Source organism: Triticum aestivum, chromosome 6A (assembly GCF_018294505.1).
Source record: "Triticum aestivum cultivar Chinese Spring chromosome 6A, IWGSC CS RefSeq v2.1, whole genome shotgun sequence".
NCBI lineage: Eukaryota > Viridiplantae > Streptophyta > Magnoliopsida > Poales > Poaceae > Triticum > Triticum aestivum.
In genome coordinates, this window is record NC_057809.1 from 610,701,608 (window position 1) to 610,714,135 (window position 12,528).

Genomic DNA, 12,528 nt, shown 5'->3' on the forward strand with positions numbered 1-12,528 from the left:
TACCCCCTCGCCCCTGGCGCGGTCGGCGTGACGTTGCACACCAGAGCGGCGGCGCGCGGTGTGGCCAGTGCAGTGTCGTTTAAGCATAGGAACATGTCACTGGTGTCAGAAGCGACGGTGGTGAAGCTGCCCGCGCCGCAGCGGAGGAAGCAACCGTCGACGTAGATGCGGCCGGCGTCGGCCGGGAGGCAGTGGAAAAGGATCCCATCGTTTTCCATGCCGTTTGTACCTACAGCCCATGTTGATACAGTGTCGTAACACCGTCGCTATGTCCTGCACGGCCGTCTACACAAACTGTAGACCCGTCGGGTATCCATCCAGGTGTACGCATTAACTACCACGTATGCGCGCCCTGAAATACCGCATCATCCCATATCTCATGACGAGTTGGACGACGGAAGATACCGTGAGCAGGCGTGCTCGGGCACGCCAGTGAATTTTCACAAATAAGTGTCGCAACTTTGTATTAACTTCAGTATAAAGTTGTATTGAGGTTGAGACACTTGTTTTGGAACGGAGGAAGTATTACATAAAAAAATAGTGAGTTAAATTTGCCATCCATCACAACTCTTACCGAAATTTAGAAGAAAATATATAATCATTTTTATATGCAGATACACCATTTCAACTGCAGTAGGAAATTCTTATGAAGAGTTTCACTATCTAAAATACATTAATTAATGAATAAAAGAAAGCTATGCCTTAAGAGACCAGGTTCACAAGAGACATTAATCAGTTTCGTCTGGTAGATTCCTGGAAATTAGGAAGGGAAAGGTCGGCAATAAAGTGAAAATCAGAGAGCGGAGTAAGTGAAAGGCAAAGAGAGGAGCACCTAACTCCTAACCTTATATTTTACACTTTGTCGAGCAGGTAAAATCAATACGAAAATACAGAGTAGATGCAGGAAGTGAGTGTTGCTTGCCGGCAAGCAAATGCAAGACAACCACAACTGAACATACCTTGTTCTGTACTGGACGGCCGCTGTGGCTCTCAAGGCCCTCTCCTGCCCGAGGAAAAATCAAGCAATCAACAACCGAACAACAACTTGATAAGTTAAACCATGAGCGGTACCCCTTCTAGCATTCTAATTTATAAGATCCCAAGTACGTAAAACATGAGAATAATAAATATACATGCCATTCAAGATGTTGATATATTAACTATGAGCAGTAACATTCTAAGAGAAAGTGCCCAATAGCAAGAAAGCAAGATACATGGCCCATGCCTGAGCTGTCTAGGGCGGGACAAACGAGCAGCAAGAACATGGGGGAGCATCGTCACTCCCACTGATGGCTACAAATTTCTATAAACCCATGCACATTTGAGATGATTGCTGAATGTTAAAACGCTACTGTCTTGGAGAACAGATCATCGGTACTGAAATACTATACATCCATTTCTCCGACAAGTATTTCCGGACGGAGGGAGTAGAACATAAAGGGGAAAGTGCATACATAAATAAGTCCACCATACAGCTTGGGTGCTTTACAAATCAAATGCTTAAATATTCTAGAAGCTTGGGAGGGAAGGCATCAATTTTTATCACCTCTACACTAATTGTTTAGGACAGAGATTGCTTGAAGGTGATTAAAGTAAACTATATAAGTGGTATGGAGAAACTAAAGAAGGGAATGGGCTCACCAGGGACCTGGGCATTGATGTGACGAGGTCTTGACCTGAATGGAGATAGTCTACGACCAGGAAAGAACATATTAGAAGCAAAACCTGAAATAACAGTATAGGCAAAAGACATCTTAGCTGAATAGGGAGATGATTCTTGACCTACCACATTTATGAATTAATAGGAACAAGCATGTGATCTTCGATCTGGGACTCCATTCGCTGCCGATGAAGGAGAAGCCGAGGAGATCCTGGAAATTAGGAAGGGAAAGGTCAGCAATAAACTCAAGAACACATTAATGGCTGCCAATACCGGAAATTAGCGATTCTAGTCCCTTGTCTCAACAGGAACTTCCCATTTGTCCTGGATAAAAGAATTAAGAAACTATGCCTTGCATATGTTAAGAAGTACAGTTTCACTTAGTCTAGAAATATAGGGCCTGCCAATGCCTGGCACTCAGCATCTGGATAATACAAATATGTTGAAGAATTTGTAATCCACATCTTATAAGGATCATTGCCATGACTATCAATGCATATGCTGCATACAGTCAACCATGTGGTATTTATCATGGCAATACACATCTCGGTTAGTCCAGGTGAGGGACCAGCTGAACAGGCTACCCAAAAAATTGCTGCATCATCTCGCAGCAGCAGAAAACAATAGAAGATCATCTGCACTCTAGACAAAGTTGACCTGGGGTTTATTGCTTAGAAAGCAGAACCCACACCTTCACTCATAGCATACCTTAATAAGATTTTACAGAGAATTATAATACCATTCAAATTATCCAAAATAAATAATAATAATCAGCAAGAGTAGTGCTAAATTACTTTCAAGGGCTACCTTCATTGAGTGTCTGCTGACTACCAGGCGTGCATATAAGGTCATAAGATACTCACAGAACGGAAAATCAAATGAAAATGCACGAATGGAGATTAGCAATGCTAATCATTTTCAAAATTTCTAACGGGCAAACCTAACCAAATGTTGTGAGTTGTACCACTTGTCTATGTATTGCGGTCCTTTCTTCAATAATGGCAATCTTACGGCTCACGACAATCCTCACCTTCCAGCAGAATAAAATATTTTGAAACATCTTGAGAACACATAAATGTATGAAATCCTTATCAAATAGCCAAATATCATCCCGTTGTTTCTAGTGCATTGATGCATCCAAACAAGGCCATCAAAACACAGAAACATTTCCTGCATCTTTGTATCTCTCTTCACCAACTGCAATGGACATGTTCGCACCAAAATAAACTCTAGAGCCTCAACGCAGGGCTGTCCATCAGGTCTGACAAAAAGCTAAGCATAAGGAGACTACCATGCAGGAAGATGGAAGAGCTTTCAAACTTTAGATTGTAGACAGATAGAGAAAAATCTTTACAATGAAACACAATTTTAGTGGAGGAACAAATTATCAACTCATAATTGACCCTTCAACCATAAAAGTTACTGTATCCAGCTCGTTTTCTGAAAGGTCGACTTATAACACTCATTCCCATTCTTATTACAATTCACACCCATTCTTCATTGCCAGGAAAACCAAACAAGTTAATTCAAGGATCGAGGTATGTAGAACAAACTGCTGTTTCACAATTGGTTCGTGCACTCAGACCACAACACCATAGGTCCGTAAAACAGATACATGTCAAGTTCAGTAAACAACAAACCATCTGATAGGCCAGCTGTGGCCACAAATTTTGCTGGCTCGACTGATTTTATGCAGTCACTGTATGCAAGACTCCTATATACTTGTATAGGAACCTGTTTTAGTCCCCTAACATGTTTCTCAGTCACTACGATCAGAAGAAGAGAAGAATGTCCTGCAGATATGGACACACAGAATAAATGTGCCTCGATGTTGCACAAATTCATAAATCCCCCAACATGTTCCTCAATCACTACGCTCAGAAATTAATAAATCAACCAAAATTTGATTTTGCAACTGAAACTTAAAATTCGTTTAGCACAAACAGGATGTATAGCTCTAAAACACCGGCTGGTATTAGAGCAAGGTAGCTATCATCTAGAACACTGCATACAGGCAACACTAGTACTGTTTTGGACCTACATGTACAGCCTGTACCCCAAAGCTGGATCCTATAGCTAAGACTCATGGTTTCCAACTCTTTTTGTAGAAGTCTTTGTTCAGGTCGCCAAAATCATGAAACATAAAAATATAATAAATCTGTAATTATACAGATCAGACATCAAGAGAAGCACCTGATTCGTTTCCACATAAGAAATTGCCAGCCATGCCCATCAACGATCTCACATTCTGTATCACAGAAATAAATTCAGAATCACCAAGGATTCCTTGTAAAATTTGGATCCACAATAGGGGAAAATATACAGATACGTAAAAAAGCTACAGAATGTAAAACACAACAAACAATCCTCCATTGCATCGACTAAAAACATGCAAGAAGCAACAGATAAAGCTCATGCTTGCCCTATGGTGTTATCTTTGTAACAGAACTGTTCATTTCCTTTCTTTTCAAGGTTGGCCTAAGCTGTAAAATTAATTATTGATTCCTATTGTAACGGCTTAACCAGATAGAAGCACCGACATGTGATCAATAACATAGCTAAAGCCTAAATAACTGTTTGGCACATTAATCCCTATATGGAGGGAAAAGGTTTATTAAAATCAAACTTCTACGGTGATACAATTGAACACCCATAAACTGGTTTATCTGGAACTGAAAAGCGATGTCCAGGGTTGACTTTTGAGGACAATCACGTGGCCGGTGTCCAGGGTTGTTACACGATGTACACAGAAGAAGTATTGGAGGGCTGGCGCAATTGATATTGTGCTTCAGATTATTGGGATCACCATGCCCGGCCCCGCCGCATGTCTTACATCGTCCGCCATAAACTTGGCTCACACAATCCTTCAAATAGTGACCAATGTCGCAACACCGGAAACACACTGGCCCGGCAGGGGTAGTGCAGTTGCCCCTGGTGTGTCTAGTTCCTGTGCAACGTAGACATGGTAACTTCGGACAATCTTCAATGACATGACCCGGATCTGAGCACTTTTTGCACTTCCCTTTTTTCTTCTTGATGCTTCCAGAGGATTGGGCTGCTGGCAGCGATGGATTGCCGCATCCCTGCGACGGGCCTCCAGAGACGCCGACACTGGGCGGGGGCTGGCTGTTGGTGGGGAGAGAGCTGTTGGCTGGGGCCTGCGGGAGCAGGGGAATGCCGCCATGGGAGCTGCCCCCGAGAGCACCGGCCGCAGACAGCGTGTTCCTGGTTGGGGCGAGCGGCCGCGGGTTGACGGCGGAGGCGGTCGGCGTAGGCGCTGGGGGCCGATTGCCTCCTGCGGCAGGCGGCAGCACAGGGGCCTGCGGTCGGTTGGCTGCTGGAGCCCTTCCTGGGGCGAGCGGCGGCACGGGGGCCTGCTGCCGGTTGCCTGCTGGAGCGGGCAGCGGGTTCCCGACCAGGGGGACGGCCGCGGGGGCGGGCGGCGGGAGCGCGGCGCGAGGCCGATAGACTTGGCCGCCGCGGCGGGGGCGCTGCGCGAGACCATGGCCGCCGCGACGCATAGTAACCTAGATAGATCTGCTTTTTTTTTCTTTTTGGTTGAGGAACGACGATTTGGGGGCAGAGCTTTTCTTTTTGAGACACATATATATGAGGCAGGCCTGGGTTGGCTCGTAGCCCAGCCAGAAGCGAGAGACATCTACTCTTTTTTTCCGTGCCACTCGCAGGGTGTGTTAGTCTAGTTGTTCTTCTCTCATACATGCTGACTATATATATGCTGAATTCATGTAGTTGTTGTTGTTCGGCAGCGATGTATGCGCTGAGATATGTTGAGCTGAGACTTTGTTTGGCGGTCTGCATGTGTTTAGACATGCTGAACAATTTTGATTTCCAAAAAAAAAAATTGAATGGTGAACAAAATTGCAAAAACGTGAATAAAAATCTATACATATTTTGAAAAAAAATAAAAAATCATTTCAAATATTTATTGAAAATTTAAATAGATTTTGAATTTTTTTTTGAAAATTTGAACATATTTAAAATTCTGAAATTTTACGAATTTTTTTTAAAAATGAATATTTTATAAAAAAATCAAGCAAATTTTGATTTATTTGAAATTCCAAACATTTTTGAATTTTTTGTTTTTTTTTAAATTCTGAACATTTTTTGAAAATTTAAATATATTTGATATTCTAAACATTTTCAAAATTTTAAACAAAATTTGAATTTCTGAATTTTTTTGAGTGTCAGGGCCAGCATGGCTGCCTCCATGCACCCTGTCTAGGGTGCATGAGATGGGCATGGCTGAGGGCCTTTTTATGCATTAGATGGGCATAGCTCAAATGAGCACATGCACCCTACCAAACGCACCTGTAAGAGCAACTCCAACGCGCTGACCCAAACAACGCGCGCTTTGTTTGCTTTTCGTCCGTTTAGGTCGGCTGCCCGCTCGGCGTCCGCCCCTTTTTTCGTTTGGGTCGGCTCTGCGCCCAACGTACCGATCCATTTTATGTCCACACACAAATTTTAGAAGTCTCCTAAGTGTAGATCATGTCAACGGCCATGTCATAGCCTAAAAGTCATGCCGGCGCCATGTTAACGGCCGGCATACATGCCAACCTTCAGAAAAACCACCACACGGTTCATGCTGGCGCACTTGCCAGCGGTCGACACATGCCAGCACACAAAAAAGGGATGGGAGTTCGACCACGCCATCTTGACCGTGGTCATGCCAGCATAATTGCCGGCATAAAAAAGGGATGATGCTCTCCGCCATAGATCACTCATCATCAAACTTGAGCATGTCGGCATACTTCTTCTTCTAAATGTCATATACTTCTTCTTATTCATTTTCTTCTTCTTCTTCTTCTAATCTTCTTCTTCTACCTTCCTTATTTCCCATTTTGCAGATTTCATTCACTTCACGGAAGCTTGCATTGATGGACTGCTTGTATCGATGAACTATGCATGTATGGTTGGATGAAACTACTGTAATATGTATGGTTGGATGCCTGTATGTGGAACTTGCTATGTATGGTTGGATGAAACTATGCATGTATGATGAAATTTTATGTGTCGGATATCTCATATGATTGCTCTGAAATTGCCCTGTGAAAAATATATATATCATCTATTTGTTGTGAAAATGGTTGAATATAAGAAAAAACAGAAAAACTAGGCAATGCAGCCTCTTTGCCGTCTACCACCAACGGCAAAGGGGCCTTTGCCGTCTGCCACGGATGGCAAAGAGGCCACGTGGCAGCAATCTACGCAATCTGGGAGCTATACCATTTGGTTACTTTGCCGTTTGTGGCAGATGACAAAGGATGTGAGCGTTTGCCGTCCGCTGGCGGACGGCAAATGTTGCCGTTAGCCACCTAACGTGGCTAACGCATGTTATTTACCGTCCACATTCTTTGTCGTCTACCACAGACGGCAAAGAAGGTTCTTTGCCGTCCACTTTGAGAAAGCAGACGGCAAAGAACTAGTTTACCGTAGCTTTCTTTGCCGGGCAGCTTTGTCGTCGGTGGCAAACGGCAAAGAGGTTTGTTGTCCGCTTTTGGTACCTTTGCCGTCAGCCATGGCAGACGACAAAGAAGCTGATTCTTGTACTGCGTCATGGACGACCAAAGAATGTCACGTCGGTGCGTCTCCGACAGGCCCAGGATGTAAAGCCCATTTGCTGTCATAATTTTTTATCATAGAAGTAGGAGCCCACCACAACACTGATGATACGTGTTTATGTCACAATTTTCATCATAGAAGTGTCATAACCATGACAGAAAAAAATTCATTCGGGCCATAATGTCACGGATGTGTCTCTTTTTATAGTAAAGATTGTACTCCATGGAAAAGAAAAAGTCACAATGAGGGGCTCAATTATTCGATAGCGAACAAGAAAGGAAAGAAGCGGGTGAAGGAAATATGCCCTAGAGGCAATAATAAAGTTATTATTTATTTCCTTATTTCATGATAAATGTTTATTATTCATGCTAGAATTGTATTAACCGGAAACATAATACATGTGTGAATACATAGACAAACAGAGTGTCACTAGTATACCTCTACTTGACTAACTCGTTAATCAAAGATGGTTATGTTTCCTAACCATAGACAAAGAGTTGTTATTTGATTAATGGGATCACATCATTAGTTGAATGATCTGATTGACATGACCCATTCCACTAGCTTAGCACCCGATCGTTTAGTATGTTGCTATTGCTTTCTTCATGACTTATACATGTTCTTTTGACTATGAGATTATGCAACTCCCGTTTGCCGGAGGAACACTTTGTGTGCTACCAAACGTCACAACGTAAATGGGTGATTATAAAGGAGCTCTACAGGTGTCTCCAAAGGTAGATGTTGGGTTGGCGTATTTCGAGATTAGGATTTGTCACTCCGATTGTCGGAGAGGTATCTCTGGGCCCTCTCGGTAATACACATCACATAAGCCTTGAAAGCATTACAACTAATATGTTAGTTGTGAGATGATGTATTACAGAACGAGTAAAGAGACTTGCCGGTAACGAGATTGAACTAGGTATTGGATACCGACGATCGAATCTCGGGCAAGTAACATACCGATGACAAAGGGAACAACATATGTTGTTATACGGTCTGACCGATAAAGATCTTCGTAGAATATGTAGGAGCCAATATGGGCATCCAGGTCCCGCTATTGGTTATTGACCGGAGATGTGTCTCGGTCATGTCTACATTGTTCTCGAACCGTAGGATCCGCACGCTTAAAGTTACGATGACAGTTGTTATGAGTTTTATACATTTTTATGTACTGAAGTTAGTTCGGAGTCCCGGATGTGATCACGGACATGATGAGGAGTCTCGAAATGGTCAAGACATAAAGATTGATATATTGGATGACTATATTCGGACACCGGAAGGGTTCTGGTGAAGTTTCGGATAAAACCGGAGCACCAGGGGGTTACCGGAACCCCCCGGGGGGTTAATGGGCCTCATGGGCCTAATGTGGAGAAGAGGAAGGGGCTGCCAGGGCAGGCCGCGCGCCCCCTCTCCCCCTAGTCTGAATTAGACAAGGAGGGAGGGGCGGCGCCCCCCTTTCCTTCTCTCCCTCCACATCTCCTAGTTGGACAAGGAACGAGAGGGGAGTCCTACTCCCGGTAAGAGTAGGACTCCTCCTGCGCGCCTCCTCAAGGCCAGCCGCACCCCCCTTTGGATCCTTTATATACGGGGGCAGGGGGCACCCTAGAACACACAAGTTGATCTTCGTGATCGTTCCTCGGCCGTGTGCGGTGCCCCCTCCACCATATTCCACCTCGGTCATATCGTTGTAGTGCTTAGGCGAAGCCCTGCGTCGGTAGAACATCATCATCGTCACCACGCCATTGTGCTGACGGAACTCATCCCCGAAGCTTTGCTGGATCGGAGCCCGCGGAGCGTCATCGAGCTGTACGTGTGCTAAGAACTCGGAGGTGCCGGAGTAACGGTGCTTGGATCGGTCGGATCGGGAAGACGTACGACTACTTCCTCTACGTTGTGTCAACGCTTCCGTTGCGATCTACAAGGGTACATAGATCATACTCTCCCCTCTCGTTGCTATGCATCACCATGATCTTGCGTGTGCGTAGGAATTTTTTTGAAATTACTACGTTCCCCAACAGCAGGTTCCTAATCACAAAATGTGGATGACAATTTCATTGATATGATATTTGACCAAGACACAACCGTCATTATGAAGCAGGTTCCAATTATTCAAGCTGAAGATGATGATATTTTGTGCTGGAAACTAACTCCAACAGGGAAATTCAATGCAAAAGTGCATTCAAACTTTGTCTATAGGTGATGCAGGAAGAGGGTGAGCCGCAACCTAGAGCTCTAGGAAAACAATACTAAGGATCTTCTTAAGCAAGTTTTGAAAGCAAAAGACATAGCTCCAAGAATCCAAACTTTCGCATGGAGGCTAATTAGAAGAACTCTGCAAATGGGGAAAAGAGAAGGTAAACATTCTAAGGGAATTTCTAACCGGTCCCCTAAAAATAGTGGAGTATCTAGTGGAGTAAAAGCTTATGGAGTTTATATACCAGTACCACTGTTAATTTTGGGTACCGCTCAAAATTTTGTGATCCTAAGCGGTTACCGCTACCCCATGAAAAACACTCATGTCGGGCAAAAAAAATCGAGTTTTTTTGAATATTTTGAATTCAAACTTTGACCTAGTTATATACACGACATCTAACTTGAGATGAGAGAGCTAGAGGCAGTGGTTGGTGCGTGTGAACAGCCACTATGCTAGGGTAGGATTACTGATCTAAAAGAGTTAAAATTTTATCTATATTAACTTCAAAATATTTGAATTCAAAATTTGATTTTAAATTTCGTTCGAAATTTTTCGATATTTCGTGGTTACCATGGTAACCGTGAATTTCGGTGCCCCTCGAGAAAAAAGGACTGCTTGGGATCCAAAACCTTGATCGGTACCCGTTGTGCTAGATGTGGGTTGGAAGAAGATGATATACACATAGTGTATACTTGCCCCTTCGCTAGAGCAGCCTGGTTTGCCAAACCTTGGTACATTAGATCCGATTTATTAATTCAAAACTCTCATTGTTATGAATTTTGCTAGTTCAGATCACCCTTACGCTATTTTGTGCAATATTTTTTTACATTCATGTGGTGCTTGTGGAAAGCCAGGAATAATAAGCTCTTCCAGAGAAAAGATGTGTCTCCTTTCTAGATTTTTTTTTGCAGCACATGCTATGACAAAGGGAAGTAGGCACAGCTGAACAGGGAAGGTCAACCACTGAAAATCACAGGATGAGCCCTCAGGAAAAAGAAAAATTTAGACAAAGAACCACAATTGATAGCACCGTGCTCTCAGCTTCAGTCCAAATTTACACATACGTGGCTGGCATGAACTAAGAAACTCTGACACTATGGAAAGTGTAAGAACAGGATTTGGTTCTATTTTTTGCAGGTGCATCAGAGAGACCAAAAAATGGAAATTACAATCTCAACGATTATTGCACACACACAATCAGCAATTCAGGCAGAGGCACATGGAATCAATCTAGCGGCAGTCCTTATCAACATGCTAAACATTCAACAAGCAGCAATCCTGACGGACAATCTTACTCTTGCAAAAGCAGCAGCAACAAGATCTCCCAATACTCAACCTGGACATTGGTCAATAAGAAGCATTCTGACGAACTTCTGTAATACCACTGCATCAAAGACAGGTTCAGGTGTTTCATATTCCTAGAGCTCATAATTGTGAGGCTCACGTAGCAGCCAAGTTAGCAAGGTCTCAGGATTTATTTCCCCAACAACCTTCTAGGATTAGCTGTTGTAATGTTCAGCATAAAAAATGACGCTGTCCCCTGATTCAGATCATTGCAGAGATTACTCATCAGGGATATGTCATTACCCATGTAAACTGCAGATAAATGAATGAATGTTAGGCGCCTCGTGCGCCTTTGTCTCGTTCAAAAAGAAAAAGCCTATAATCAATCATAAAGTTGTAAACTGTGGTCAACTTGCTGTAAAAAAAACAGCAAATTTTGTCTGTAAATTGCACAGTAGGTGATTTTTCAGGCAATTTATTGGTAGCAACGCCAAAAGACGGAAGAGTAGCAACCGAGGTCCATTTGCTGACAGAAGGGAAGCACGGACATATACATTGTTCGAGGAAAGTAAAGCAGTCAGTTCGTTTGGCAGAGAAATTAGACTGGTCGATACAAAGATGGATTTTTTTACAAAGGGGAGAAGATACATGATTTACTGGCAAACTAAACTACTGTAACCGGCGACCCGCGTGAGCTTTGTGGCATCAAGTAGCAGCTGGACCGACGTTCGATCAGCTGCAGCTCGGCGGTGAGCTCCACGGCCTTGAAGGAGACGACGCTGCGTGGATTCTCCTCGTTGGTCTGATTAGTCACCGAAACGCAAAACCTGCCGCCCCCAAAGTAGGTCACCTGGGGGCGGAAGGAGCACCTTTTATATTCGGCGGCCCACCCGACGGTGGGCAATGCCTCAGGCCAGGACCTGAGGACCGTCGGCGGCCTGGCGTCCATGTCGACGGCGCAGAATTGGTGATCCCTGGTAGAACGGATGCCCAAGAGCAGCCGCCGGCCGCTGCCCAGAAAGTCGGGCACCAGGACGGCCCGGCCCACGACGGGCAGCATCCAGGCGCCCTCCTTGCGCTACCTCTGACGCGCCGTGTCGAAGGAATAGGTACCCTGCAGGCGCAGCGAGATCCAGACGCGCGCGCCCGCGACGAAGTAGGCCCGGACGTCCTCCCTCTGTCCACGAGGGAGGCCGGGCGGGTCAGGAACGGCGCTCCAGGCCCAGCGGCCGCCGCCGCCGGGGAGGAGCTGCTGCTGCAGAACCTCGAACCAGGGTCCCCCAGGGGGGACGTCCAGGCGCGAGTAGGCGGACATGGCGAAGAACGTGCGGTCGCCGACCGGGACAAGGAACAGGTAGTTCTTGACGGAGCGCATCTTCGGCCCGGGGGAGACGCCGCCGGGGGCGGCATCGTAGATCAGGGTCCGGCCGCAACCGGCGTAGTTAGCGGCGAGGATGACGTCACTAGAGGCAGAGGCGGCGAACGTCATGCGCTCAAAGTTATCGACTTGCTTGTGAACTGTTGCCTTCATACATAAATATAAGGTGTACATAAATATAAGGTGTACATAAATATAAGACGAATTGAATATTTCAATAGGGGACTACGTACAAACTAGAATGAATGAACAAACACAATAAAAAACTTGTGGCATTGGTATTACATTTTCAAAAAAAAAACTAAAACAAAATAATGAAGTTTTCTAAGAAAGAATGAGCCCTTTAAGAAGAAATAAAATGAAAAAGAAAAAACTTTCAAAACTTGCACACAATTTGCACTGATATTACACTTTTTGAAATATGCAAAG

The 12,528-nt window shown here is 44.4% G+C and overlaps 1 protein-coding gene across 4 annotated transcripts; it reads right to left on the reverse strand.

The window, feature by feature from the left end:
• Positions 1–383: 383 nt before the first annotated feature.
• On the reverse strand, positions 384–5,237 carry LOC123129011 (uncharacterized). 4 transcript variants are annotated; one of them, XM_044549144.1, is made up of 6 exons: positions 3,854–5,237; positions 2,691–2,921; positions 1,787–1,871; positions 1,642–1,691; positions 960–1,003; positions 384–753 (listed from the first exon to the last, which is right to left on the reverse strand). In XM_044549144.1, exons 2-6 carry the CDS (start codon positions 2,718–2,720, stop codon positions 729–731), a joined length of 234 nt encoding a protein of 77 aa, XP_044405079.1. In that variant the 5' UTR covers positions 2,721–2,921; positions 3,854–5,237; the 3' UTR covers positions 384–728. The 4 variants fall into 4 exon arrangements, 1 of the variants encoding a protein (XP_044405079.1); XR_006463568.1 differs by lacking the exon at positions 2,691–2,921; XR_006463569.1 differs by lacking the exon at positions 2,691–2,921 and having other exon boundaries at positions 384–1,003; positions 1,649–1,691.
• Positions 5,238–12,528: the final 7,291 nt, after the last annotated feature.

What these genes read in the sequence shown, in the direction of transcription:
- LOC123129011 (XM_044549144.1), bottom strand. Translation starts at nt 2,720, where the DNA reads ATGTTTCAAAATATTTTATTCTGCTGGAAG. An exon ending in ATATTTTATTCTGCTGGAAG is followed by an intron (nt 1,872 to 2,690) that starts GTGAGGATTGTC and finishes CCTAATTTCCAG; the next exon opens with GATCTCCTCGGCTTCTCCTT. An exon ending in GCCGTCCAGTACAGAACAAG is followed by an intron (nt 754 to 959) that starts GTATGTTCAGTT and finishes CCTAATTTCCAG; the next exon opens with GAATCTACCAGACGAAACTG.